This window comes from Mirounga angustirostris, unplaced genomic scaffold (genome assembly GCF_029215605.1).
Source record: "Mirounga angustirostris isolate CCGP_5_RB_7025 unplaced genomic scaffold, mMirAng1.0.hap1 SCAF_3, whole genome shotgun sequence".
Taxonomy (NCBI): Eukaryota; Metazoa; Chordata; class Mammalia; order Carnivora; family Phocidae; genus Mirounga; species Mirounga angustirostris.
The window spans coordinates 189,078,121-189,104,087 of record NW_026991711.1 but is presented as its reverse complement, the minus strand read 5'-3'; the positions used below and the strand labels follow the sequence as shown (position 1 = coordinate 189,104,087).

The window sequence follows — 25,967 nt, the reverse complement described above, 5'->3', positions numbered from 1 at the left end:
ATGGTCCCAAACCTCGCAGCCACACGGCGTCCCTGACGAAGCACTTGCTCACACCCGCACCTGCCCCCCCACACCTCCCGCCTCCTACCCAGCAGGCTCATGCTACTGTTCTCTGGCCCAGCCAGGCCTCACTGCTGGGATATCAGGGGTTTGGGTGTCATCTAGTGGAAGAAGGCAAGGTAGAAGAGCTCAGGCATGGGTCTTGGGTCATTTATAGGATCTGCCAATAAAGGACGCCATAGACTGTAGGTGGGATGGTCTGTATTTTTAACATGCAGAGTTTAGTACTGCACGTATTCTGCAACTTGGCTTCACCACGAGGTGTTTGCACTGGACAGGAGCTGATGGGTGTGGGTGTCTTGTTTTTCAAGAGTCTAGGTAGCTGGTCTCCACGGTCCTGCTGGGGTGTCTGCTTCTAAGGACGTGTGCAGCCACGATCCTTGAGTGCGTACGTGGGCTCACCTGTGGCATACATCTGGAGGTGAGCTGGTCGTGGAGAGGTGTGTCTTCAACTTCTCTAATTGTTGCCGAACCGCTTTCCCAAATGGCTATTCCAGTTAGCTCTCTGTCCAGTGATAGAAGAGATCCCCTTTCCCACATTACTGCCACCAGTGGGCACCACTCCAGGGGGTGTGGGGTGTTGGGGGGAGGTGTGAAACGTATTGCGGTTTGTGTTTCTGGGGTACTGGCCTTTCAAGTGTCCTCTCAGGACTCTCTTTCATTGGCCTTGTTTCTTACCGATCTGGGTATATCCTGGATGCCGATTCAATTATACAAACCAATCTAGTTTTGTATAAATTGCAAGTAACTTCTTCCATCTGTGACGTGTCCTTTAACTTTATGGCATCTTATTGTATAGAAGTTACATTTTAACCGAGTCGGATAGCTTAACCCTTTTATTTTTTCTGGCATCTGCTGTTAACTTTTTAGAGAAAACCTAGTCTCGGGATTAAAAATACTCTATTGTCTTGCATCTTTGCTTTTCAAATTTAGGTCTAGGAACCATCTGGAGATGTTCTGCTCGGCCACGAAGGGGATAACGCCTGGTTGTACGCCCCGTAGCTCTTTCCTCCGCCACCCCCACCCCCCACACCCTGGCCGCCGCCCTCCTTACTCGGATGCCTATCACAGTCCCTGGCAGCGCAAGGGTGGGGTTCTGGGGGGCCGAGGCTGGACAGCGCCTGCCTCCCCTCACTGTCTGGCACAATGCCCGGCAGCGGACGGCACCAAGGTGGATTCAGACCCTCTGGGCCGAGGGGGCTGCCGGACACTCGCACACTCCGGGGAAGCTTTGGGACCAAATTCTCCCTCTGCCCCGCTGTCTTGGCTCTGGCATGTTGTCACCTCAGTCAGAAATCTGCGCTCCCAATGGCAATGGAGGTTTATTTCAAGGGGAGGAAAGAAAGGGACGCTGATTACTTTAGAATGATGCTTTTCTTAACAAACTAAATTAAAAATGTTTTGCCTTGCTGCAGTCCGGCTGTGGTTTGGCACTCCGAGGAGTCAGTTTACACTTCACATTCGAACCATCTAGCAAAATCCTCCGGGGGAAGCCAAAAGCGGGTGCTGGCTACACGTATCCAAGATTCTGAGAGTCCCCAGGGCTGCCTTGCGGACCCCAGGGTCCGAGTCGAGCTGCAGCTCCTGGAGAGCTGAGAGTGAGCACAGACAGGAGAGAATCAGGACCTGGCGCAGCCGGGCCCTCCGCCCTGGGCGGCTCAGCTGGTGGGAGGCCTTCCCCCCCTCTGCCCCAGCCACCTGTGCAGCGCGGGGCTCATGTGGGCTGCAGAGGGGAACCCCGTGTTTGCAGGCAGAGGACGGCAGGTGGGGCTGTGTCTGCACACACGTCCCCCATCTGAGCTTCCGCTACGTCTCTACCAGGGACAGAAAGATCATCCACAGAACCCGAGCGCCATGTGGATCAGTGGAAGGATTCAGGGTGGAAACATTTCATAAATATTTATGATGGGGAGGTGGGCAGGAGGCCCGGGGAACGAAAGGACTCCACGCCCAAATAGTTGTCTTCCTGGAAAGCCCTCTGCAGGCTCATGCATCCCTCTGCGCCCCGATTACACAAGGGTCGGCTGGCTCTTCCCCAGGCAGTTTCTCTAAGATCCCCAATCAGTATGATTGAGCCTCTACTACTTACAATTCCTTAATGTCAGAAAGTCCAGTTTTCTCAGATGATGTGCAGACATCTGCTTCATAATAATTCCTAAAACGAGAGCCAGCGAAATGCTCATCACACAAATATTAGGTCAGTGAGAGAGTCTGTTTTACCTTTTGAGATAACTGTTTAGGACTCTGCTGAAGATGCCTAATTGAGAATCAGGCAGGTGTGAAGCAAAGTGGGATAGGACGCAGAGAAGGGGACTTCCACTGAGTCTGGCCCTACCCTGCTGCCTGTCCCCCTCCCACTCCAGGTGCGGGGCTGGCCCTCAATGTCCCTCCCGCATCAGCAGACATCCTCTCACTCACCTGCCAGGTTGCAGGCAGCAGTTCTGATCCTTGGCAAGTTACTACTGACGTAGGTCATTGTTTCTAGCAAGAAGCTGTAGAGCACGGCAGGTTTTTTCTGAGTCTGCAAAAGACACAGGATGAACAGAGCCATGGAGGATGAGGTCCTAGAGATCGGCTACTCACAGAGTGTGTTCCCATCTGTCTGATGTGGGAGGGTCTGCCCAGAAAGGGCAAGTGCTCATCCCAGCACCACACAGCAAATTAGTAGCTAGACAACTCAAGGAACTTCAGACCCCTGTTACATTCCATCTGACCAGAGAAGAGATGATATTGTCTGCAAACGGCGTGGCTGTCCAATACCGTGGCCACTGGCCATATGTGGCCCTTGAGCACTTGAAATGTGACCCGTCTGAACTAGGTATGAAGAGCCTCCTGCATTTTGATGACAGAAACTCAAAAATGTAAAATATCACACTAATAATTTGTACATTGATTACATGTTGAAATGACAATGGTTTGGATCCATCGGGTTGAGTCAAATCTATTATTCAATTTGGTTTCACCTCTCTCACTTTTCTTAGCTACCAGAAAACGTATGGGTATGTGGCTTGCATTGTGGCTCTGTTGGAAGGTGCTGGTCTTGACGCTTCACGTCCAGAAGGTGAGCACAGGGTCGGAAGTCTACAGCAGCTGCGACCCTAAACCCCAAGCCCCAGAGCGGCCAACCTCCAACAGGCCCGTGGCCCTCAGCTTCCTCACCAGGATGGAGCACAGCGTTGTCTGGAACACGGTCATCTCATCAGCCGCACTGCTGTCCCTTCGGCCCGAGCTGCTCTCCAGGGCCTTCCAGCCCCAGAAGTGCATACACTGAAACATGGTGGCCATGCAAGCCTGGAGGGACACCGGGCCAAGGATGGAGGGAGGGCGTCAGGCAGACCAAGGGGGCTCACATGGCGGGCTGACATTCCACCGATGGGCCAGAGGGCAGCCCCAGAAAAGCCTCAGGAAGCCACAGAAGGGTACCTGGGACCGGAGCCCTGCCAGCCTATATAGTGGCTATGTGTGCATTTACGAAAAACCCCTTGGAGGCAGATGCAGCCCACTTGCCCCCTCTGCTAGCACCTCGGTGCCCTCAGCAGCCCTGCCTGGGTCCCGCCCCTCCAGGACGTTGGCGTCAGGAGCCTGGCGGGGACCGGTAGCACCAGGGTGAGCTTTCTCATCCCCAGGCCCTCTCTGAGCACTGCAGCAACCAGGCCCCCTGGCCTCTGGCCTCCAGCCCCCAGCGGGGTTCGGCCACAGGAGGCTACGACAGGAGACGGGGTGGGGGGCGTGGAGAGAGGCTGGCTGGCTATTCCCCGGGGATGGGAGTGGCAGCAGTGTGGCTAGGACCGGCCCTGGGACTTGCCACCCACGTGGTCCCCCTGCCCCGGCCCCTCTTGGCTGTTTCTTCATTAAACACTCTCGGTCACCCTCCTAGGTCTTCCTTCCCTGAAGCCCGCCCCACGGGACAGCTGCTGAGACAACGTGAAAGAACAGTGTGAGCCAGTGATGGATTTGTGAGGAAAGCATCTCTGAGAGGTGACAATTCATGGCCTGGGTCATCAGTGTCCCCGAGGCAGAGCAGGAGTCGGGAGGGATGCCCTTACCAACCTACACGTGCCACCACCCCACCCCGCCCTGCGTGGACCCCCGCAGGATTCTTGGGACCCCAGAACCGGAGACCAAGGCGCTAGTGGAGCATGAGCTGCTGAGTACCCCGCAGCTCACTGGGAGGCGGCAGAACAGCCCCTAATCTCAGCCCCCTCCCCGTGTCCCTCCCCAGTCCACATAGGAAGACAGACGTCAGGGTCAGGGGCCTGCACGGGGTGAGGGGCAGCCATAAGACAGGTGGGAGCTGGGGGAGGAGCTCAAACAGCAGAGGAGCTGGGCCTCCGTAGGAAGGAGAACCGCGGTGTGCAGGGCCAGGCCGGGCACCCCTCCCTCGCCACCCCCAGCAGCCCCAGCATTGGCCTGCCCCCCGGGGAGCCGCTGAGGAGGGATTTAAGGTGAGTTTTAAGCATCACCAAGTCATCACACCCAAGAGTGATGGCAAGCTATAGAATCCACTGGAAGAGAAGGGCGATGGGGCAGAGGATGCCTGCAGGCAGCCACCAGAGAAGAAAGCTACGCCATGTGCCCCCACAGAGCGGTTTGCGGGTCGTCTGAACGGCCCCCTCCCCAGCCTGGCATGAGGAACCGGGCTGGCCGAGAGAGGCGGGGCAGAGACCCCCTCGCACATTCTCCTTTTGGGGCCAGTGGCCCCCACACTTTGGAGGGAGGAGGGAGGAGGGCGCATCTTACCTGGGCTGCGTCCGGGCAGGGGTCCTGGCAGTGCAGCATGAGGGGGATCCAGGCTCTTCTCACTTCCTCCTTGAAGAAGTGCTTCTTGGAAATCCTGACCACCTTCGCCAGCTTCCCGAACAGGACAAAGGCTTTTAAACGCAGCAGCTCGCTCTCCTGTGGCCAAGATGCACAAACGTGTCCTGAAATCCGGGAAGCAGGAAGCCCAGCAAAGCCCTAGCTGCTCTCCGTGGACCCTTTCAGCCACCTTGGCCCCTGCAAAGGCTTCTGGATCGTTCCACCAGGGTGGAGGCTCTCCTGCAGGGCTCTCAGGACTGGGCACCATTCTGGAACCTGTGACTTTCTCTTCCCCAGAGGAGGGCCGTGTCGGAGGCGAGGGCACACCGCCTGGCAGAGGGCCCGCCCGGTACCTCCCAGGTGCCCGAAGAGCAGCTGTAGGCTGCAAGGAATTCGAAGGGGAAGCTCACACCCTAACAGCGGGGGAGGGGGCCCATGAGTCCCAGAGCAAGGGTTTCTGGTGTTCTTTCACAAGATCCCAGGACCAGCTAGCGGATGCATTGGCGCCAAGGCAGACCTGCGGCCCCTTCTGTCCCTGAGCATGGCTCTTCTTTAGGGGAGAAGAAGTGCTCAGCCATTGGCTGAGGAGGCATTTGGGGAACCCCCCCAACCCAGAGAGCCAGGGCCCAGTGAGGCAGTAAACTAGACTCACGTTGTCAAAGAAGGCCCTGCACTGCTCACAGATGATGCCAAACGAGGACCCCATGTCTCCCTCCCGGAGCTCAGCCAGGATCTTGGCCAGGGCCTCCATGCCCTCGGAGGTCACGCTGGTGTTCACGGGCTCCCTCAGGGAGTCCAGGCACTTCTCAAGCAACAGCTTCCGGTACTGCCTCACCTGGGGGGGGGGGGGGGGGGGACCGCGAGGAGCTTCAGTCCCCACCTGGTTCACCTCCCCGCTCGACCAGAACACACCAGCCCCAGACCCTCAGCCCGCCGGGCCCTGCACGCCGGGCCCCTGGGCTCAGGGTCGGGCGCAGCACCTTCTTGGGGGCGCCAAGGGCCATGTTGCCGAGGGCACGCAGCGAGAGCACCCTCAAGGCCTCGTCCTCCTGGTCCGCGCCCTTCTCCAGCATCAACACCGTGGGCTTCAGCAGCTTCTCCTGGTACAGAACCGGGTCGCTCATGAACTAGAAGAGAGAACTTTTTGACAGCTATGTCCCTTGTGGGCCCCTTTCTCAGCCACAAGACCGGACGTGTGACTAGATCCAACGCACAGAGCGGTCTCCTGTGAATAGGAGAGGACCCGGAGCCCCAGCTCTTCCGGACCAGCTGGGGCCCCTGGCCGGTCACGTAGAATCCCTCCGAGCCTCGGCCTCCCCACCTGCAAGAAGGGGCTGACACCGGGGCCTGCCTCACAGAGCTGTTGTGAGGCTTCATGAGGAAATGTGTGGGGAAAGCCTCGTAAGCGTGACCTATAGGAACAGGTTCATTCAGTGAACCTGGCAGAGCAGCTCCCGCGTGCAGGAGCCCGGCCCACTGGGTCTCAGCAAGGGCATGAGCTTCACTCCTCCGGGACTCAGAGAGTCACAACCAGCTCCCAGCACTCAAGGTGTCCGGACCTCAGGCCAAGGGGGACGCCTCTGGCTTGTGTGTGTGTGTGTCTGTGCGTGCGTGCACACATACGCACATTTTAAATAAACCTAAAGAAAACTAAACACCAAATTGGTGACCCCAAAATGGGAAATTTACTATCCAGCCCTTTATAGAAAATGTTTGCCGACCCCACACTAGGAGGATGTTGGGCATATCGGGAATCATGCAGTCAACACCATTTCTCCTAAAAGTTTTCTGGCCAATTCCCGCAGGACCCTGTAAGAGCCTCAACTGCTCAGGAGGGTCACTGGGCCCCGGTGGCCGTCACCCGCCCCCCTTCCCTGGCCTTCCTGCCTGGCAAAGCCTTGTTGGCTCCTCAAGGCCTTCCCACAAGGCCTTCCCCAGCACCATCGATCCCGGCGAGAGCCACGGTGCCCTCATCCGGGCCCCTGGGTGTTGCCGACACTCAGCACAGCACGCCTCACTTAGCTGTGCACCCCAGGTCTCGGGACCCCTTTCCCCACAGTCTGCACCCTGATCACTCATGTCCCCTGGGGGGTGGGACAGTCACCTGCCCCTTGACTCAGATGGCCCTCAGAACCTGGGCTCCTGCCCCTCAGAGGAGCCAGGGCAGGGCGTTGGTGGGGGGAAACCAGCAGCCCCCGCCCCAGCTCACCCAGCCCTCTGCGCCCTGAGCCTCACCTCCACGCAGACCGCCGTGCTGCTGATGCAGCAGCTGAGGACATCCGAGTCCATGCCTCTGAGCACCAGCTCCGACAGTCGCTGCCTGTACCCCTCCATGCTCCGCATGCACAGCCTGCAGGGGGGATGCAGCCGAGGGGTGGGGAAGGCCTCTCAGCCGCTGCCCTGCAGAGCTGCTCTGCGGGCACGCACCCCCCAGGGCACATCCCTTAACCTCTCTGGGCCTCTCCCTCCTCGCCAGGGGGGTTTGGTCAGGGTGTCGCTGGAGTACCTACTTTTCATTATTTTTTCTAAAAAGGGACCAGAATGAGGGCCACTCATGAGTGACCAGGACCCAGGAAGTAGCTCTCCGTCCTGGCCCAGCTTGGAAGCCCCGTGTGGCCTTGGGTGAGCCCCACCCTGCCTCTGACTTCACATCTCCTGTCTTGGAGCAGAAAGGGTTGGAATAAAAGATTCCCTTTGCCCTACACGCTGCCGTCCCAGAGTCTGGAACATGGGTCAACTTGGCAGTCCCTCAGAAGCCAGGCATTCAGCCGTGACCTAGACCTTCCAGCAAGAAGACGATGGCCCCGCAAGTCCCGCTGCCCAGGCCTGGGAGGCTGGGTGCCCACCTGGTGAGCAGGCCCACCCCTTGCAGGAATGTGGAGCTGCTCTGCAGGAGGGCCCACACGCCCTGCTCCTCCAGGGTGTGAACCAGCTGCTCATTGTTGAGTCTTCTGAACAAAAGCTGCATGGACTTGATCGTGATCCTGGAAGAAGGTGCGACTATAGCCCGACGAAGCTGCCCCACTGGGAGCACCCACCGCAGGGCAAACGCCACACCCAGGTCGGAGAAACGGGGGTCCCCATGCCTGCTGGGCCTAGCTCAAGGGGCTAAGGGAGATCACATGAGGGAGTGCATCTGCAAACAAAGAAAACCACACCATGCTGGACTCATGTGAGGAAAGGTTGTAAGATCTGCTTCCAGAAACTTCTCTCCACCAAGAGAGGACCACAAGGCCTCTTGGAGGTGGTGGAGGTGACTCTTGGGGTCCTTGACTTCGAAGAGGCAGCGTCCAGCTCAGGCCCACTGCTTTGCACCCCATGCCCCTCCACCGTCGAGAGCACCTCTGCAAATTGATCTCCTCGGGCAGCGTCCCCGTGTGGACCAGTCTCCATGTCTTCAGGACAGGCGACACAGCTTCTGGCCCCTGGCTACTGCTGAGCTGCAGTAGGAGGGTATAGGCGAGGTCTGGGAAGAGGTCCAGGAGCTTGTCGTCCATATCCATCTTCTGGATGAGAAGGTGGATGGTGCACAGTGTCTGCAGGGAGAAGGGGTGGGGTATCAGGGCTCCTACTCAGAGCCCCCAAGGAGCCCTGGGGCCTGCCCCTGTGACTCACCATCAGAGGATCCACCGCAGCCAGGCGCCAGATGTCAGCTTTGGACGTGGCATTGGCCCTGGGGGTGAACCTCGACTGCAGCCGGCCCATCAGCCCATGGAGCATCGTCCAGGCAAAGGGCACGTTCTCTGCCACAGCCAGCCACACCTCCGTCAGGTGGCTAACCAAAGACAGGAGACAAAGCCACTGTGGGTCTCCCGCCTTGGGCCCTGGCAGGTAAGAGCCTCTTTGGACCCCCAGGCAGCCCCCTAAATAGGGGTTGGACTCCGGAGGCTGAACCTCAGGGAGGTGGAGTGCATTGCCAAAGGTCACATAACCAGAACCCAGGTCCGTGACTCCATGCTCAGCTCCCTTCCTCTGCCACGGCGCCCTCGGACACGCAGCCCCACCGCTAGATGACCTTAGAGGTCCCCACCAGGCCTCCTATGTACTGACTTCATAGATCCATCCAGCAACAGCTGCCAAGTACCCAGTTTGTCAGGCTGGTCCTAAGCAGCTGGCTGATCGCAAAGCACCTCCTCCTCCCAACACACCTTTGAGGAAGATGCTTTCAGCTCCGTAGCCCACACAAGAGGAAGGGGGGCCTGCAGAGGTTAGGTGCCAGACGACAGTTTGAAACAGGCCCCCCATCCCCAAGTCCAAGCCCGTGGCTCTGCTGAGAAGGGAAGGTCCCCAGGACAGTGACTTCACAGGCCCGGTGTGCGTAGGTACAGGGGAGTGGGGAGCCAGGGGGCTCTAAAGGGCTAAAGCGGCAAGTCCACCGAGATCAAATCGAACAAGGAGAGGTGCAGGCAGCCTATGTGAATCCACAAAACCAAATGCACAAGTGCGGGGAGGTGAGTTTGGGGGTTCACGTGGCTTGGCGCCTGGTGGAAGGAACTGAATGGACGGTGGGCCCATGAGCTCACCAGCAACCGCTTCCCATGAAGAAGCCCTTGGGGTGTAAGGAAACAAGAAAGCAGGACGTCAGCCTGCAACAGCAAGAAATAACCACATGAGCCTGGGGGAGCCAAGGCCCCAGCTCCGCTGTCCCCAGACCCCTGGCCACAGACCCTGTGAGGTGAGGACAGGGCTTGTTCTGAGCTTCCGAGCTCGGGGCAATTTGTTACACAGTGAGAGCTAACCAGTGCAGGGACAGCCCGCACCACCCGGCCACCAAGGCCACGCTGCACACTGTCCCCCACCCCAGCGCTGCTCTGAAAGCCACTAACCCCCACCAGATCAAGCAATCCGCCCTGTCCTCCCTCCTGATGAGAAGCCAGGCTTGCGTTTCACACGGGGCAGCCCTCGAGGTTCTTGACCTGAGGCCTCTCTGTTCGTGTCACAGCATGCTGAGTGACACCCACCACCTGTCCCTCCCCCTACAGTCTCAAGGCTTTACTTCACTTGGCAGCCTCGGCTGATCTGGGGACACCTGACCACCCCTTTCTGTGAGTCCTGGTCCCATCCTAAACACACTCCCCCAGGCTGGTGAGATCGTGCAGGCTGCCGGACACCGTGACAGAGCCACAGGGACTCAGCTGTCTGCACATAACACCGAGAAGCAGGGGGGTCAGGCTGCTTTAATGGGAGGCCACCTGAGGGGCACCTGGACCTCCCTCTCAGGGCCGCATGTGGAAGGAAAGAGGGACAGACTAGGGGCGCCTGGGTGGCTCAGTCATTAAGCGTCTGCCTTCGGCTCAGGTCATGATCCCAGGGTCCTGGGATCGAGCCCCACATCGGGCTCCCTGCTCAGTGGGAAGCCTGCTTCTCCCTCTCCCACTCCCCCTGCTTGTGTTCCCTCTCTCGCTGTGTCTCTCTCTGTCAAACAAATAAATAAAATCTTTAAAAAAAAAAAAAAAGAAAGAAAGAAAGACGGACGGAGTGGAGCTCCTCCAGAGGCCCACTCAGGCCTTGGTGACCACATCCTCAGGTGTATCCTGGGGAAGCCCAGACTTGGAGGGGGCCGGGAGCTCTGTCCTCTGCAGGGAATGAAAGGGCTGCTGTGGGCAGAGTCCAGAGGGGATGACCAGGACACGTGAGAAGCTACGGGATCTGGACTCCAGCTCCAGAGGACGGAACTGTGACGTTGGGGCTCCAGGTCCGTGGTTCCCAGAGGCTGTACCTCCCACAGGAGATGCGGGGAGAGGCTTGGACCCATCCCAGCTTCAGACCTGGCACTGCTCGAGGGCCCTGTCCTCTGGGACACATCCATGGTGGTGAGGTGGGCCTGGTGTGGGGCGCAAAGGGGGCTGTGACTCCCTGTCCAAGGCACCCACCTCTCCATGGGCAGGGGCTGCCTCAGGAGTGACGTGAGGACAGTCTCCTGGTGGTAGTGTGCCAGCAGGAGGATGCCCTCAATGAGGAGACGCCGCACCTCCAGGTGATCCACCGCGGGCAGCTGGACCAGGATGGCGCCCAGGATCTCGGCCACCTGGGGAGGGGCAGGCATCACCAGCACAGCCTGGACCCCCATGGCCCTCTGCCCTTGCCCACTGCACACCCCTCCTCCAGGGCCCCTTCCCCAACTGGATGATGGGGAGGCTAAACCACCAGCGCATCCTTTGCTCTCTTCCCGGATTTGATCAGGTTTTCTGTGTGGAAGGCAGTACCCTCCAGGAGAGCGAGCCATGGGCCTCTAGTCTGTTGTCCACCTACTAATTGGGCTACCTTCACCTTGTTTCTTTCTCATTCTAGAACTCTACTTCCTCCTCCTCTTTACAAGGAAGGGTTTGGGGAGACCTCAGCAAGCGTAGCTGGGCCCTTGCTTGTCCCTCTAGCCTGGGTATACTGGACAGCCCCAGGCCCTAAGTGGCCCAGCCACGTCTCTGCCACCTTGTCCTCCAGTTCCTTGGCCCGCATCTGGAGGAAGGTGCCAATCCAGGTGACGGAGGCCTTATCATGCTGTAGGTCCAGTGCCCCGATGTTCTCACAGAGCTTCTGGATGAGCGAGACCACCTCATCACAGTTAAATTGCATGCAAGCCACCTAGGACCAGAGCAGACCACTCCTGGGGTCCAACAACCAACTTGCCACCACTGACATGCCCCCCACTTCTGCCCAACACCATGGCCCCAGCCCAGCCCCCCATCCTCTCTCAAACCATTGCCAGGGCCTCCTCCCCACCTCCCTGCCCCGCCCAGTCGCCGACCTTCTCGGGATGTTACTCCTCTACCTCAAAGACTCAAAGCTCAGCCCGGCTTTCCAAGTCTTCCGGCATGTGCCCCCAACTTCTCCCACACCTCACTTACCTGACACCACCCACCCCACCTGAACCCCGCTCAGGAAGCTCCACCCAAACGTGCCCCATCCTGTCTCTACCGTCCTGCAGCCTTCACTCAGGGTGTGCCCTGAGCCCTGACACCCTGCAACCTCCTCCTGCCACCCCTAAGCCCCCTGCTCCAGAAAGCTGCCTCTGCCCCCCAAGGCAGAAGTGACTCGGCCTCTCTGCAGAGTTCGGGTGGCTCTGGGCATTCAGCCATCAGTGTGCCCATGTGCTGACACCTCTGTGCGAGGCTCTGTGTTTAATTCTCTCTGGGGCCCTCCACCCCAAGTGCAGCACGCCATAGGGATGGAGACAAGGTAGGCGGGGCCAATTAAGCACCTACTATGTGCCAGGCACCACAGTGGGGATTTTATATATTGCAGGCCATTTAGGTACAGAGGGCATGAGCTGGGCCAAAAGCCATGGGAACCGCGACCTCGGGAGGAAGAGGAAGGCTGCCTGGCCAGGCTGAACAAGGTCCCACACCCCAGAGATGGTCCAAGCACCAGAGTCCAGCCCAGGAGCCCACACCGCCTTCCCAGCTCATCACCTTGGCGATTCTGGAAGATGCACTAAAAATCTTCTCCACATCCAAGCCCTGGAGATCCTCCTTACATTTTGCAAGCTCCAACTCCTTGGAAGGGTCCCATGAGGAGCAGGTCTGGCTTGCTGTTGGGAATATAAACAATCAGAAGGACAAAGGGCCCATCTACAGGCCACATCAGGGTGGCCTCCTGGCCTGGCCCACAGGGCTCCTTGGCTCCGCGGGCCTGGGCCACCCTTCAGTGTCTGGACATCCCATCCCTTCTTGCTTTTGTTTTCATTGTCCTGTTCCCCCAAACCACCTCTACACACAGCTCTGGGAGGCTACCAGCCACCAAGCCAGAGACAAAGTCTCCCCCTTTAAAGCTCACCACCCTGCACTCACCCCTGAGCTCATCTCTGGTCACTTCTGCTATGTCCTTGGAAGGAAGTTTCTCCTTCTGGAAACTTCCATGGCCTCTGAGCGAGCTCTGCACCCTCTCCACCACTCAGCGAGAGTCCATGCTCCCACAGGATAGCCCCACAGCTGACTCCCCTGCTCTCAGACCTCCCTCCAACCTCGATGTCCTGATGTCTCGCCCTCCCCATACCATGAAGTTCCAGCAGGCTGGACAGGACACCCATGGAGGCCATGCGGGTTCTTCTATGGGAGTCACAGGTACAAGGGGCGACGAGTCCGACCAGCGAGCCAAACTGCCCCAGCTTCAGGGGGATCTGAGGGACAGGAGACCTCAAGGCTCACACCCTCTGTCTGCTCACGCACACCTGGTGCTGCCCAGGGGCAGCGTAACAAGCAGCCAGAGAGAGTGAGCCCTGCTGGAAAACACCCCAGCGGCGCCCCTGGAGGCTCAGCAGCCAGGATCTGGGGAGTCTGGCTCAGGACTTGCCCCTCTGGCCTCAGGCCCAGGCTGTGTATCAGGGCACCTGCCTTGTTCCTGCAACTGAGCCCTGGGTTCAAATCTGGCCTCCCCCGCTCACTAGCTGTGTGACCTGGGCAGGGTGCGGAGCCTTGCGCCCTTGTGTTCCTCATCCATAAAGGGGAGATAATTCACTGGGCTTCCTCTTCCAGGAGATGTTGAGAATTGTGTCAGAGACTCCAGACAATGCATTCTGCACAGCATCTGGGTCCAAACCTAGCATGAGGCTAGGCTCTGGCCTCGCTTTGCTGGGCCCGGGGCCTCCACCTGAATGGTGCTCCCAGACCACCAGGGGTGCTGTTCATCTTGTTCTCACCATGCACCAGTCCCCCGACCTGAGGCCGTCCCCACACCCCAGGCCCCGTGCCCCAGGGACACCATTCTCCCAACGCCATCACTGAAGGCCAAGCCATCAAAGAGCATGAGGCCAACAAATGTACAAAGAGAGGTCTCATTGAGCCAGGTCAGAGAGTTAATCAACAAAAACACCTCATTGTTTTTCCAGATTTTGTGATGTTTGTGGCACTTGTCAAGCTCTGTAAAATTTGTGATTTCGTTGGGATTTATTTTCTAAGTAGATATTCCCTTTCCTAACCAATGTGATATTTGTAAGTGTGTGTTCTTTTTCTTAAAGAGGGCCCTCACCGCTGTATGAGCCTCAGGCCCCACCAAACCTGGATCCATGCTGAGCCACGGCCCACCCCTCTCTTGGCACCCACAGAGCCTCAGGGTTAGCTCCTCGTGGGGCCTCCTCTGCCATTCCCAAACAAGACAGCCTCTTCCCAAGGGACTCTGCAGGGAGCAGAACTTGATTTCAAAAGTGTTCCCTCTTCTCATGAATAGAGACAGGAACTTTTCTGTGGATGCCAGAGCAGCCAGCTGGGGGATCGGGTGCTCAGGGACTCACACAGACACCGATGCTTTGCACATAGATCTGCATGAGATGGAGATGGAGTTTCATGGCCTTCTCCCGCTCCCCTTCTTTCTCCGACAAGATCCACCTTTCCAGGAGCTATGGGTAGAGCCCAGAACACAGAAGGGGCCATTAAAATCCCAACACCAGCCTTTCCCAGCCAGCCATTGCCCACCTCGTCTCTCCACTCAGAGTCTGACTTTCAGAGGTGTTGGTTAGCTCTAGACACTTCTGGTTCTCTTTCCAGGCACCCCCATGAGGGAGATGAAGCTGTGGGCAGAGAGGGTGTCCCCACTATCCTCACCAAGATGGCACTTGGCTGATGTGTTTGGCCCTACTCTAAATGTTTGCCTGCAGGTCAAAGTCCAAGAGCATAACCAGCCTTGCACTGCAGGGCCTAGATGTTCATGCACACAGTAACAGAGCTTAACAATACATAAAGCAAAACTACCACAACTGAAGGAGAAAGAAACAAGTCCACAGGGAGAGTCAGAGATTTCAGTACTTCGTTCTTAGAAACCGATAGAACAAGAAGACAGAAAGTCAGGAAGGACAGGGAAAACCTGAACAGCACTACCAATCAGCTTGGCCTGATATTTAGGAACACTCCACAAGACACAGTACACAGATGCACAAAGAACATTCTCCAAGATAGACCATTCTGTGCAATAAAGTAAGTCTGGGTTGATTTAAAAGGATTCAAAGTATACAAAGTGTGTCCTCAGACCACAATGGATTTAAAACGGGAATCAAAAACAGGAAGATCTCTGGAAAATCTTCAAACATTTGGGATGTTCTAAATAACCAAGGGTCCAAGAAGAAATCAGAAGAGAAAATAAGATGTGTTTTGAACTGAAACAAAATGAGAACACAACATATGAATATTTATGGGATACAGCAGCAAAAAACAAAGTCAGTGGACTCATACTACCCACTCCTGATCACAAGACTTATTATGTTACAGTAATCAAGACAGGATGACATCAGTGTAAAGATAGACAAATACATCAATGGAGCAGAAGAGGTGACAGAGGCAGACCCACACATACATGATCAGTTGATTTTTGACAAAGATGCAAAGATAATTCAATGGAGAAAATTCTCTCCAACAAATGGTACTGGAACAACTGGTTGTCTGTGCACAAACAAACAAACTTTGATCCATACCTCACACCATATACAAAACTTAACTCAAAATATATCCTAGACTTCCTTGTGAAACCTGAAACTGCAACCTCCTAAAAGAAAATCTTTGTGACCTTAGGTCAGGCACAGATTTCTTAGATGGAATGTCAAAACCATGATCCATAAAAGAAAACGAATGGTAAATTAGACTCCGTCCACATTTTAAAACTTCTGTTTTTCAAAAGGCGCTGTGAGATCAATGAAAACACAAGTCACAGACTGTGGGAAAATATTTGTAAATCACATATCTGATAAGGACTTGTATTCAGAATACATAAAACCTCCGAAAACTCAATAATAAGAAAGCAAACAACCCAATTAAAAAAAAAACCTAGCCAGTACCTTTCAAAAATGCCAAGATTATGGAAAATAAAGGAAGACTGAGGAATTGTTCCAGATTAAAGGAGATTAAAGAGACATGGCAAGTAAATGCACTGTGTAATCCAGTTTAGACCCTGAATCGGAGAAAATAGCTATAAAGGATATTATTGGGACAATTCATGAAATTTGAATATTGGCCATAGATTAAAATATAGCATTCTATCAACATTACAATTCCTGATTTTGATCACTGTACTGTTGTTTTCTTGTTCTTGATGTCTGCAACTAACTCTCCATGGTTCAAGAAGTGTGTGTGTGTGTGTGTGCGCGCGCGTGTGTGTGTAAAACAAGAAAGAGAAGGGAAGAGAAAGAGAGGAAAAGAAAATGTGACAACTATTAAGAACTGTGAATCTGGGTGAAGGGTATATAGGAGTTCTTCACACTGTTCTTATAACTTTTCAGCAAATCTGAAATTTTACCAAAATAAAATTACTAAAGCAATCTTAACACATACCCCAGTTTTCCATAGACTCTGGCCCTCAGGCCAGCTTTCTGGGAGGGGTGGACATCCCTGGCTCCTGGCCCTCCACCAGGGAACTCACGTGTACCATCTCCTGCAGCCCCTTGGGGTCCAGCTGCCTCTGCATAAGGCTCTCCATCAGCTGCTCCAGGGCATGCTTCACATTTGCATACAGGGTCTATGGCCAAGAGAGGAGAGCACTGGGCAGCAATGAGGGGTTGTGCACAGCCACCCACCAGGACTCTGCAAGGATCTATACCAGGGCTGAGAAGTTTGAGGTGGTCTGAAAATCATCCCTTTACTTCTGCTCAGACTGGGTCATTTATACCCATAGTCTCATGTGACATATAAGACAACCTCTGAAGAAGAACCCATTTTACCAAGGAGGAAACTGAACCCCCATAGCCCAGTTCTTCTGACTCCTCATCCGGGACCAGGACCTCAAGGCTACCTGTTCACAAAAGGTCTGTCATTCTCCTCCACATTGTTTTTGGGAAACAGCCATCCAGTTAGGAACTACATTTCCCAGCACCCCTTGCCTCTAGTCATACCATGTGACTGAGTTCTGGCCAATGAAAGGTGGGCAGAGTGGCTCATAAATCCTCCATACTCTTGCTCTTCCTCTCCAGGCTGGATGTCAGTACCCACAGGGGACCTTCGGCCATGCACTGAAGATGGTGGGGCCTCTGTCAGCCTGGTTCCCAAATAACTGCCTGCAGCAGCTCCATCTCCACCCCCACCACCAATTGGACTTCAATTGAGTGAAGATCTTGTTAGATCATGGAGACTTGAGGGTCTAGCTGTTACAGCAGTTAGCATTACCTTATCCTAACTAATAGGGCCTACTGCAATTTGCTGCCTTTAACCACTCACAGGCGGTTCAGGATGGTGGGCTCTCAGCACTGCCCAAGTTGTTGTAAACTTCCAAGTCCTGACCCAGAAAATGCAGTGGCCCCGAGGGACCTACCTGAATGGACTCATTGTCCTCTGCTGGGGGTTGGAGAGAAATTACAGAATGAATACTGATATCCATCAGCTCATTGTTTTCCTCTGTGGAGTAGAAAGGCTTCAGATTGCTAAGGAAAGAAGTGACAAGAGGAGAGGTCAGAGGGGAATTGAGACCCTGCTACCCCACTGCCCAGGGAGGGAGGGAGAGGCCAGCTTCCCTGGCTGGAGGTGCAGGCATGCATCCTTCCCCAGGGGTGCTGGGTCCACCCAGCCCCCAGTATCCAGTGACTGGGTCTGTGATGGATGGGGAGAGCCAGGGGCCCAAGGTCAGCCCTCCCACTTGCTGCCTGCTCGGAGCCTGTCCCTCTCCTGCTCAGAAACCTTCCGTGGCTCCTCCCTGCCTGTAACCATAGACTCCGCCTCCCAGGCTGGCCCTGGCCGAAGCATTTTCAAGTGTAACAGCTGCATTAGCAGGACCAGTACCACCTTGGAGCTTCTTAGAAATGCAAACTCTCTGGCCCTACCTCAGAGCTACTGAATCAAAAACTCCGAATGGAGCCCAGCCATCTGAGCTTTAGTGAACTCTCAGGGGTGGTACTTGATGCATGCTAGCTCATTCTTCTCCTATCCCTTCATCAGTAGTTCTCAAGTCTAGGTGCATACTAGGATCACCTAGAGAAGCTCCGAGGTGCCCAAGGGCCACGTCCAGGCTCCAGGGATCCTTATTTAAAGGTCTGGGGTGGAGCCAGAGTACCAGTATTGTTCACAGGTCCCCGGTTGGCTCTGTTGTGCCTCCAGGATTGGGAGCCACCATTCTGCTTAACTTTAAACTCCTGCCCCCCAAAGAGGTCCTGTATTTTGCCCAGCGGGGAGCTTCTAGCTCCTACCCAAATCCTGCTATTTTGTGTCAGATGCCAAAACCTTCCGATCGCCCCTGTCGTATCGACAAAATTGTATCTTGTTAGTAGCCCCCCCCTTCTCTGGTCTTAGATTTTTGTTCTTATTATTCACACACAAACACTCAGCTCTGACCTATAATTCCTTCTGTATGCATTCATCTTACCTCTAAGTCCCCGAAGAGATGTTTGTGAAATTTACTTAAAATCTGCCTATGTGCGGCCTCTTAAGGCAACAGGGGGTGGAAAAAAAGCAACAGGTAGTTCTGCTATGAGCCTAAATAATGCATCTGCCCCCACAGGTGCTGAATTCCCAGAGACCACCCAACCACTTCAAACACTGATGTTACATAACTTCTTCCCCCTTCCCCGCCAGTGAATGGACAGCTCCAGGAAGGCAAACCTGGGGTGTTATATTACTTTGTATTAACTGTATCAGTACCATATCAATCAATAAATTCCTTGACCCTGCCCAACCCAACTAGAAGGATGCTATCTCCCTGCTATCCTATTCAGTGTCATTGTGTGATTTCTTGCTCAAAATACCCATAATGGACCAAGGAACAATCCACCCACCTGCCAGTCACCTCCCAACCCAGGAGAAGAGCCCAACTTGAACTACTGCTGAGAATTAGGGAAAAGACCTGGTGGAAGCAGACCCCATCTCCTAGGGCGGCCCACTGCCCCCAGAGCTGCCCCCCAAGAGCCCTGCTACAGAGGCGGGGAGGCAAAGTAGGTGCAACCCGCCAAGGAGCACTGAGGGGTGGTCTCAGACTCTGCCCCTACCCTCAGAGACACTTGGGGCCGGAACAGGGGCCCAGCTCACCTCAGGTGCGAGAGGGCCTCCATCGCCATGGTCCGCACGGGAGAAACCAGGCTGTCGGTAGCTTCTGCCTTGATGGTGGCCTGCCCAGCACACAGGGCGGTGAACGAGCCACCCAGAGCCCGCCGGTGAGGACAGTGAGCGTCCTCAGGGCGTGGCACTGTATGGGGTGCAGACACCCCATACCACATTCTCTCTTTTTAGGATCACCTGGCCATTAGCATTTTAGGGGAGGCAGCCAAATCTGGTGTGGGAAGGAGTGGGGCTCCAGATAGACCGGGGGCTTCTCGCTCAAGCCTGCTGCCTCCTTGCTGTGTGTCCCCGGGCAAACGCTTCCCCTGCCCAAGCCATCACATGTAAAACAAGGCCTGTTTCACGGGACTGTGGCCGGCTAGCGTGAAATGGCACACGGACAGCTTCTGGCCCAGAGCGGGAGCGAGAGTGTTCTCTCCCTTCTCGGGGCCTCCTGTTCATCCATCCCTCACTTCCCTCGGGGTCGGCTTCCGACGCAGGGGCAGCGTTTCCAGGGACCACGGCATTGGAGGGGCGTGGGGAGGGCCTGGGGCTGAAGGGCAGTGGCTGCCCACACCTCCATCCGCCTCTGCCATGGCTTCTTGCCCTTAGTCAGTCGACATCTTTCTAGAATTTACTGAAGCTCTGTGCAAAAAGAGCTTTGAGACCTGCCTGCAGCCGAACCTGCCCCCTAGATCTTCCCTATGGAGAAACACGGGGGCTACGGAGGGGCAGACCCAGTGGACCTCCGTCCCCCAGCCCTGAACCAGCCACCTCCGGGCACCACCAGATTCCTGGCCATCACATCCTTTGTCAGATAGACAAATCTCGTACTCAGAACTCCTATGGTTGGATGGAAGCCGAATCGAGACAGCGAGGGGTTTCAGGGACCCCTGCAGCCCCCTTGTCCCTCAGACGCCCTGAGGAGCTCTAAAAACCTCTGACCAAGGAGAAGTTGTCCAGCAGTTAGACCCCAAAACTGCCCAAGACCAAGGAAGCCCCCCACCAGCTTACCATTATAATGCCAGTAAGCGTCATCTTTTGGGCAAATTGAAAGTCCTCCAGGTCCTTGATGTTTTTGATGGCGTTGGTGACTTGCACCACACTCTTCATGAAGGCCATTTTGAGGCAGATGTCCTGTGCCCAGACCAAGAAGAGGACAAGGAAGGAGCATGCTGTGAGTGAGCCCGAAGACCCCAAGCCACAGCCCTCATAAGGACCCTCTGTCCGCGCCGAAGAAGAGGCAGGGTCAGGGGCACTCTGAGAGATGGCAGGCCTCATTCTGTCCTTCAGCCACCTTGGCCGAGCATCTGCCACATGGCCAGGATGCCAGCCAGGAGCTGGACAAGGCACGGACCTCTGGGCCCATCTGAAAACACCATCTCCGTCCGGGCCCCCCAACCTGTGCTGAAGGACTGCCATGCCCACCAGGGGGCACCTTCACTGGCCACGGACACCAAGCCCTGTGGGTCACCACAGAGACGGAGTAAGTTGAGATAAAATTGTTCTTGCTTTTACAACATGGATGAGCCTTGAGGACGTTATGCTAAATGAAACAAGCCAGTCACAAAAAGGCAAATACTGTGTGAGTCCAGTTCCTTGAGATTCCTGTAGTCAAATTCATAGAGACAGAGAGTAGAATGGGGGTTGCCAGGGGCCGGGGAGGGGGGGCAGGAGCATATGGTCAATGGGTGTGGGGTTTCAGTTCCAGAAGACGAAGAGCTCTGCAGACAGCCGGTGGGGATGGTCGTGGGGGGACGGCAACGTGAAGGTACTTAATGCTATTGAACCACGTGTTTAAAAATGATTACAATGGCAGATTTTATGGTATGTGTATCTTACCACAATTTTAAAAACAATAATGAAATAATTTTTGCTTTATTCTGTGTTTCTGCCTCCTTGCCATTCCAAGAAAGTAGCAAGTCCCTCGGCCTCCCTGAGGACAGCCCCACTTCTTGTCCCTTGTTAAAGGGCTTCGGTCAGGTGTCAGGAGGGAGGAAGGCAGAGGGAGTGAGCAAGGCTGGGAAGAAGGGGTGCTCATCCCGTGACTTCTGGGACCCACGCTCACCCGCCCAGCACTGCGGGCAAAGGAGGTCCCCCATTTCCCCCCGCAGCAGAGAACACCACAGTTTGAGGCAATGGACTTCCCAAAAGCTGGGTGTTGGGTCGGACTCCTGACTGTCTGCTGGGTGGGGATGGGGTGTGCAGATAACGAGGCAAGTAACTCTCTACCAGCCTGGCTCTGGATGGGGGGGTGGCTTCTGGGGTTACCTGGCAGCTGCTGGAGTAGTGATGAATGATCTTCGCGGTGATGGGGTTGTCCACGTGGGTGAGGAGCATCTGGGGGTGGCAGTACGAGGCCACGCAGCTGTACATCACCATGAGGGCGCTCTTCACCGTCTCCCGCCTCCAGGGCTGGTCCTTCTGCAAGCCCAACAAGAAGAGGAAGGACCACTGGATGTGCGTGTGGGAAGGGGGTCTGCTCAACTGCCCCTCCGAGGGGGAGCAGGGCCGTCCTGGCTGCACATGGACAGTCTCTGGTCACGTGGCCAAAGGAGCCGTAGAGTCAGCAGAAAGTGCGTCAACTGATAGCTTTCCGGGTGCCTGAAACGCTCATTCATTTACTCATTCATTCAACATAGCTTTATTGAGCACCTACGATTTGCTGGGCACTGGGTACACAGTGGTGAGCCGCTCCCACCAGGACCGACCCCCATGGAGGCTTCAGTCCAGCGAGATGCCATTAGCCGGGAGCAGGTGGTTTGTGTGGACACCGCTAAACAGAGGCCTCCTGGACACTCCTCCAGGGGCTCTCGTGACACTGGGAATCCAGTGGGAACAAGCCTAGGATGAGGTGTTGTAGGCCACCAAACCCACCAAACCCACCATGGAGGGTGGGCAGGGGTGCCCATGCCCTGCCAGGCCTCGAATAGAAATCCACATCTCCGGGAGAAGCTGGGCTGAAAGTCTGAGACACTCTTAGTTCTCCCCATCCAAACTACCAGATCCCAAGGGCAAGGGTTCTAGGTCAAGGCCAAAGTCTGAGGCATCAATGACTCTGGGGGGTTGCCCATCGGGGCCTCAGCCAGTCTGTGGCTCTGTGTCTTGTGGCAGAGAGTGGCAGCCTCCAGAGGCCGGCCCATGGCTTCACCACTGGCCAGCTGCATGCCTTTGGACAAGCTTCAGCATTCTCTTCTATAGGACAGTGGGCATGAAAGCCCCTCCACCCGAGGGCCATTGATTCACTGAGGCAGAGCTCCCAACACGTGCAAAGTACCCACTGAGCACTACTTGAGCAGCTTCTTCAGATCCACTGGGTCTGCGTGAGGCCTGGGACCCTGCATTCGCTCCAGCACCCAGGGTTGCCCCTGTTGCTGCTCTGAGGAGCCCACAGTGAGCACTCCTTTGTAATAGCTGGGTCCTGAAAAGGCCCACCCTGTGCTCTTTCAATTACCCACCAGCAACAGCTTTGTTGGAGGAGGCCTCCAGGTGATCCTGAGGGGAGTTGGCTCTTGAGATCTAGCAAGAACTCGGCTGAGTGCGGACGGCACCGGTCTACGAGGCCCCCGGAGACCGGACTATGGAGGGAGGGTGACTTACCCGCCAAGCGCCGATCTGCCAGGACTGCTCCGACTCCTGGATCCTCTCCTCGAAGTCATGGAGCACATTCAGCACTGTCTTCACCTGGCCTCGGGCACACAGGCCAAAGCACAGAATCACGCCCTGCAGGGAGACCCGGCCAGCTGGGGTGAGGGCGGCGGGCAGGGGCCAGAGGAGGAGCTCCCCCCATGTACCTACACACACAGGCACACACACGAACGCACACACACACACACCAGTATACACACATGCACGCCTACGCTCACGCACACCCAAGCATGCATGTGCCCATAACCCCTAGGAGCAAAGGGGTCTGGTGGGTAGGAGGGGGCTGCAGGGCACCCTCACCTCCCGGTCAAAGTCGTTGCCATAGTCTGTCTTGTACAGCAGTTCCAGGAGCAGCGCCTCCACCTTGTCAGCCTCCAGGCCTGTGGCCAGAGCGAAGCCCAGGGCCCGATACAGAAAGCCCTGGAGAGGCAGAGGGACAAAAGGAGCTTCTGGCCTCTCCGCTCTGCGCTCCAGGGCTTGTCGCCGTGGGGAGTCCCCTACCTGGCACTCTAGATCGTTTGTTTTAATGCGCAGATATCTGTGCATGTCGTAGAGTCTTTAAAATAAACATTTAGGTTATTCTGGAGGTTTGGACTGCTTGCAGGCCAGCATATTATAAATGGTGGAGACCAAATTTCCTTCCCATAGCGGTTGAACCCGTTTTCTCTCACACTAACAAATCTAAGAGCACCTGGTGATGAGCCATGCTGATCAACTTTGCACATTCTCACCATCCAGTCTCTGAATCCCTGCTGTATTCTTTGCTTATTCTTCCTGTTTTTTCTTCTACTTGTAAGAAGAACTTCGTGTGTAGATTTGGAAAAACAACAAGAACAAACATGTCTTATTTCACTTAACTCACGCAGCAAGTCCAGACTGTAGATACGGTTGCTGTTTTGGGACATGGAAAAGCAAGCAGGAGGTGGCAGAACCAGGATTTTATTTTATTTTATTTTATTTTATTTTATTTTAATTTAATTTTATTATGCTATGTTAGTCACCATACAATACATCATTAGTTTGTTTTTTTACATCATTAGTTTTTGATGTAGTGGTCCACGCTTCATTGTTTTCATATAACACCCAGTGCTCCATGCAGTATGTGCCCTCCTTAATACCCATCACCGGGCTAACCCATCCCCCCACCCCCCTCCCCTCTAACACCCTCAGTTTGTTTCTCAGAATCCATAGTCTCTCATGTAGAACCAGGATTTTAAATCAAACATTGTCTGGGGCACCTAGGTGGCTCAGTGGGTTGAGCATCTGACTCTTGGTTTCAGCTTAGGTCATGGTCTCAGAGTCATGAGATGGAGCCCGGCACTGGGCTCTGCGCTCAGCACGGAGTCTGCTTGAAGATTCTCCCTCTCCCTCTGCCCACCCCCGACTCACTCTAAATCAATTATAAATAAAATCTTAAAAAAAAAAAAATCAAGCATGGTCTGAGGCTCCTTTCTTAAGGATCGCGTACCAGAGGTCTCAACCCCAGATCACTCTACTGCTGTATTTCCCCCCAGAGTCTCCATTCCTTTTTTATTTTATTTATTGTGACTTTGTTTTGTCACACAGAAAAGGTTCATTTTCACAGAGGAAAGTGTCTTTCTTGGTTTCCTTCATGCATATGAAGGCCTACTCCACTCAAGATTAAAAAAAACTATTCATTGACGTATTCTCCTAGTCGTTCCATGGTTTTCTTTCATTTCGCACACTTCAATCTCTGATCTGTTCCCAGAGAGTAAATCCTTCCTTCGCGAGCTTTATTGTCAATACGTTCTTAACAATTCAGGTGAACTTGGAAATAATCTAGTCAAATTCCATAAAATTGTCCAGTGTCCACAAAAACTCCTTTTGGGAATTTGACAGGGAGTACAATGTACGGCAGATTAATTTGAGCAATGTGGATGCCTTTCCAACATTGAGACTTCCCATCCAGGAACAAAAGATTGTGTCAATGTCATCCCGTTTCTTTCAGTGTCCCTGCACCTCCTTGCCATTCTGTGCTCCTCACATATGTCACGTGGTCAATAATTTATTCGATTACATATTTACATTGTGTTGCTACTTGGAATGGGATCTTCCTTCATCAAATCATATTTTTGCTTTATTTGTATGTGGGAGAGAATGATTTCTGCATATCAATTTTGGGAGAAGACTGGCTCTGACAACTGGGGCTGCAGGTCTGGAGGCCACTGGTGATCACCCTGCCCCATCTTAGAGGTGCCAGTTGAGCAGTGAAGAGACAGGAGGGTCCTGGTGAAGTTCCTTAAGCCCCTGTATCCAACTGTGCCTTCCTAAGTTTTCTAATCCTACTTACTGATTTACTTTCCCTAAGCTAGGTGATCTGTTGAAATATGGTTGAATTCTATGCATTTGCTTATCAAATACTATATACAACTTTCTTTTTTAAGAAAGGCAGATCACCACGTGCAGCGCCTCATTTGGATGTGTCTGGGGCCTTGGAAGCTTGACAATCCTATGTTCTCTTATAAATGGACCTTGAGAGCTTGTTTGGAGGTTCTAGCCGGGGAGCGCAGCTACTTGCATGCCCCTGACCAAGGAAAGGTCCTCCTCCATGGAGGAAGGTCATCTTCTTCTACCAGGCATTCAGCTTCAGGAGAGACACACATGGAGCAGGGAGGGAGGACGTGATACCCAGCTAGCCAGCCAGATAACCCGAATCAACCCAGCAATCAATGGGGTAACAAAGGTCGCAGCCAGATGGCCTTCACATCTTATATACAACTTTCTTCCAAATGGACATCTGTCCTTAAATTGATATTGGATAAAATCTTAAACCTACAAATTTATGTTTAGCTATAGAAGATTATCTGTAAGATATCCTTGCTTTTTGTTATTTTACATGCTCACCTATAAAGACTATCTATTTGAACAAACGCAGTTTTTGGTTGAGACCTGTAAATACTTTTTCTTAGACATCTCATTGAGATAGAATTCACATACCATAAAATTAACCCATTTAAGGTTTACAAATTCAGTGGTCTATTCACAGAGTTGTGCAACCATCAGCACAATCTAAACTTAGAACATTTTTATCACCGCCCCCCCCCAAGAAATCTCATACCTGTTGGCAGTCACTGCACATTTCCTGCAGCCTCTGGCAACTGCTAATCTACTTTCTGTCTCTAAAATGATGCCTATTCTGGACATTTCAAGTAAACAGAATCATATAATATGTGGTGATTTGCATTCCTTTGTGTCTGGCTTCTGTCACTTAGCATAGTGTCTTCAAGGGTCATCCTTTCTGTACCATTAATCAGTACTTCATTCCTTTTAATGAATAATATTCCATTGTATGGATAGACCACATTTTGTTTATCTTTTCATCCATTGGTGGGCATTTGGGTTGCTTCTATTTTTTGGCTTTATGAATAACACTACTGTGAACATCTATGTATACATTTTTGTATGGATGTATGTTTCCATCTCCCCTGGGCATATATAACTCTGAGCAGAATTCCTGGGTCATATGGTAACTCTGTATTTAATACTTCAAGGAACTGGTTTTCC

The 25,967-nt window shown here is 54.1% G+C and overlaps 1 protein-coding gene across 1 annotated transcript in view; it reads right to left on the bottom strand.

Annotated features, from left to right (window-relative positions):
- Positions 1 to 1,332: 1,332 nt before the first annotated feature.
- The window catches only part of MROH2A (maestro heat like repeat family member 2A), a 45,148-nt gene continuing 20,513 nt past the window's right edge, over positions 1,333 to 25,967 (bottom strand). Inside the window, exons 20-42 of the mRNA XM_045867313.1 lie at positions 22,743 to 22,862; positions 22,395 to 22,517; positions 21,066 to 21,218; positions 19,809 to 19,931; positions 18,786 to 18,865; positions 17,083 to 17,191; positions 16,198 to 16,293; positions 14,084 to 14,188; positions 12,850 to 12,973; positions 12,267 to 12,385; positions 11,287 to 11,439; positions 10,731 to 10,885; positions 8,473 to 8,632; positions 8,200 to 8,393; positions 7,704 to 7,841; positions 7,093 to 7,207; positions 5,838 to 5,984; positions 5,510 to 5,692; positions 4,801 to 4,956; positions 3,220 to 3,351; positions 2,479 to 2,581; positions 2,150 to 2,215; positions 1,333 to 1,652 (exon numbers count right to left, since the gene is read on the bottom strand). Coding sequence (XP_045723269.1) covers positions 1,531 to 1,652; positions 2,150 to 2,215; positions 2,479 to 2,581; positions 3,220 to 3,351; positions 4,801 to 4,956; positions 5,510 to 5,692; positions 5,838 to 5,984; positions 7,093 to 7,207; positions 7,704 to 7,841; positions 8,200 to 8,393; positions 8,473 to 8,632; positions 10,731 to 10,885; positions 11,287 to 11,439; positions 12,267 to 12,385; positions 12,850 to 12,973; positions 14,084 to 14,188; positions 16,198 to 16,293; positions 17,083 to 17,191; positions 18,786 to 18,865; positions 19,809 to 19,931; positions 21,066 to 21,218; positions 22,395 to 22,517; positions 22,743 to 22,862 — 2,976 coding nt within the window. The 3' untranslated portion in view covers positions 1,333 to 1,530. The remainder of the gene's footprint in view (positions 1,653 to 2,149; positions 2,216 to 2,478; positions 2,582 to 3,219; positions 3,352 to 4,800; positions 4,957 to 5,509; positions 5,693 to 5,837; positions 5,985 to 7,092; positions 7,208 to 7,703; positions 7,842 to 8,199; positions 8,394 to 8,472; positions 8,633 to 10,730; positions 10,886 to 11,286; positions 11,440 to 12,266; positions 12,386 to 12,849; positions 12,974 to 14,083; positions 14,189 to 16,197; positions 16,294 to 17,082; positions 17,192 to 18,785; positions 18,866 to 19,808; positions 19,932 to 21,065; positions 21,219 to 22,394; positions 22,518 to 22,742; positions 22,863 to 25,967) is intronic.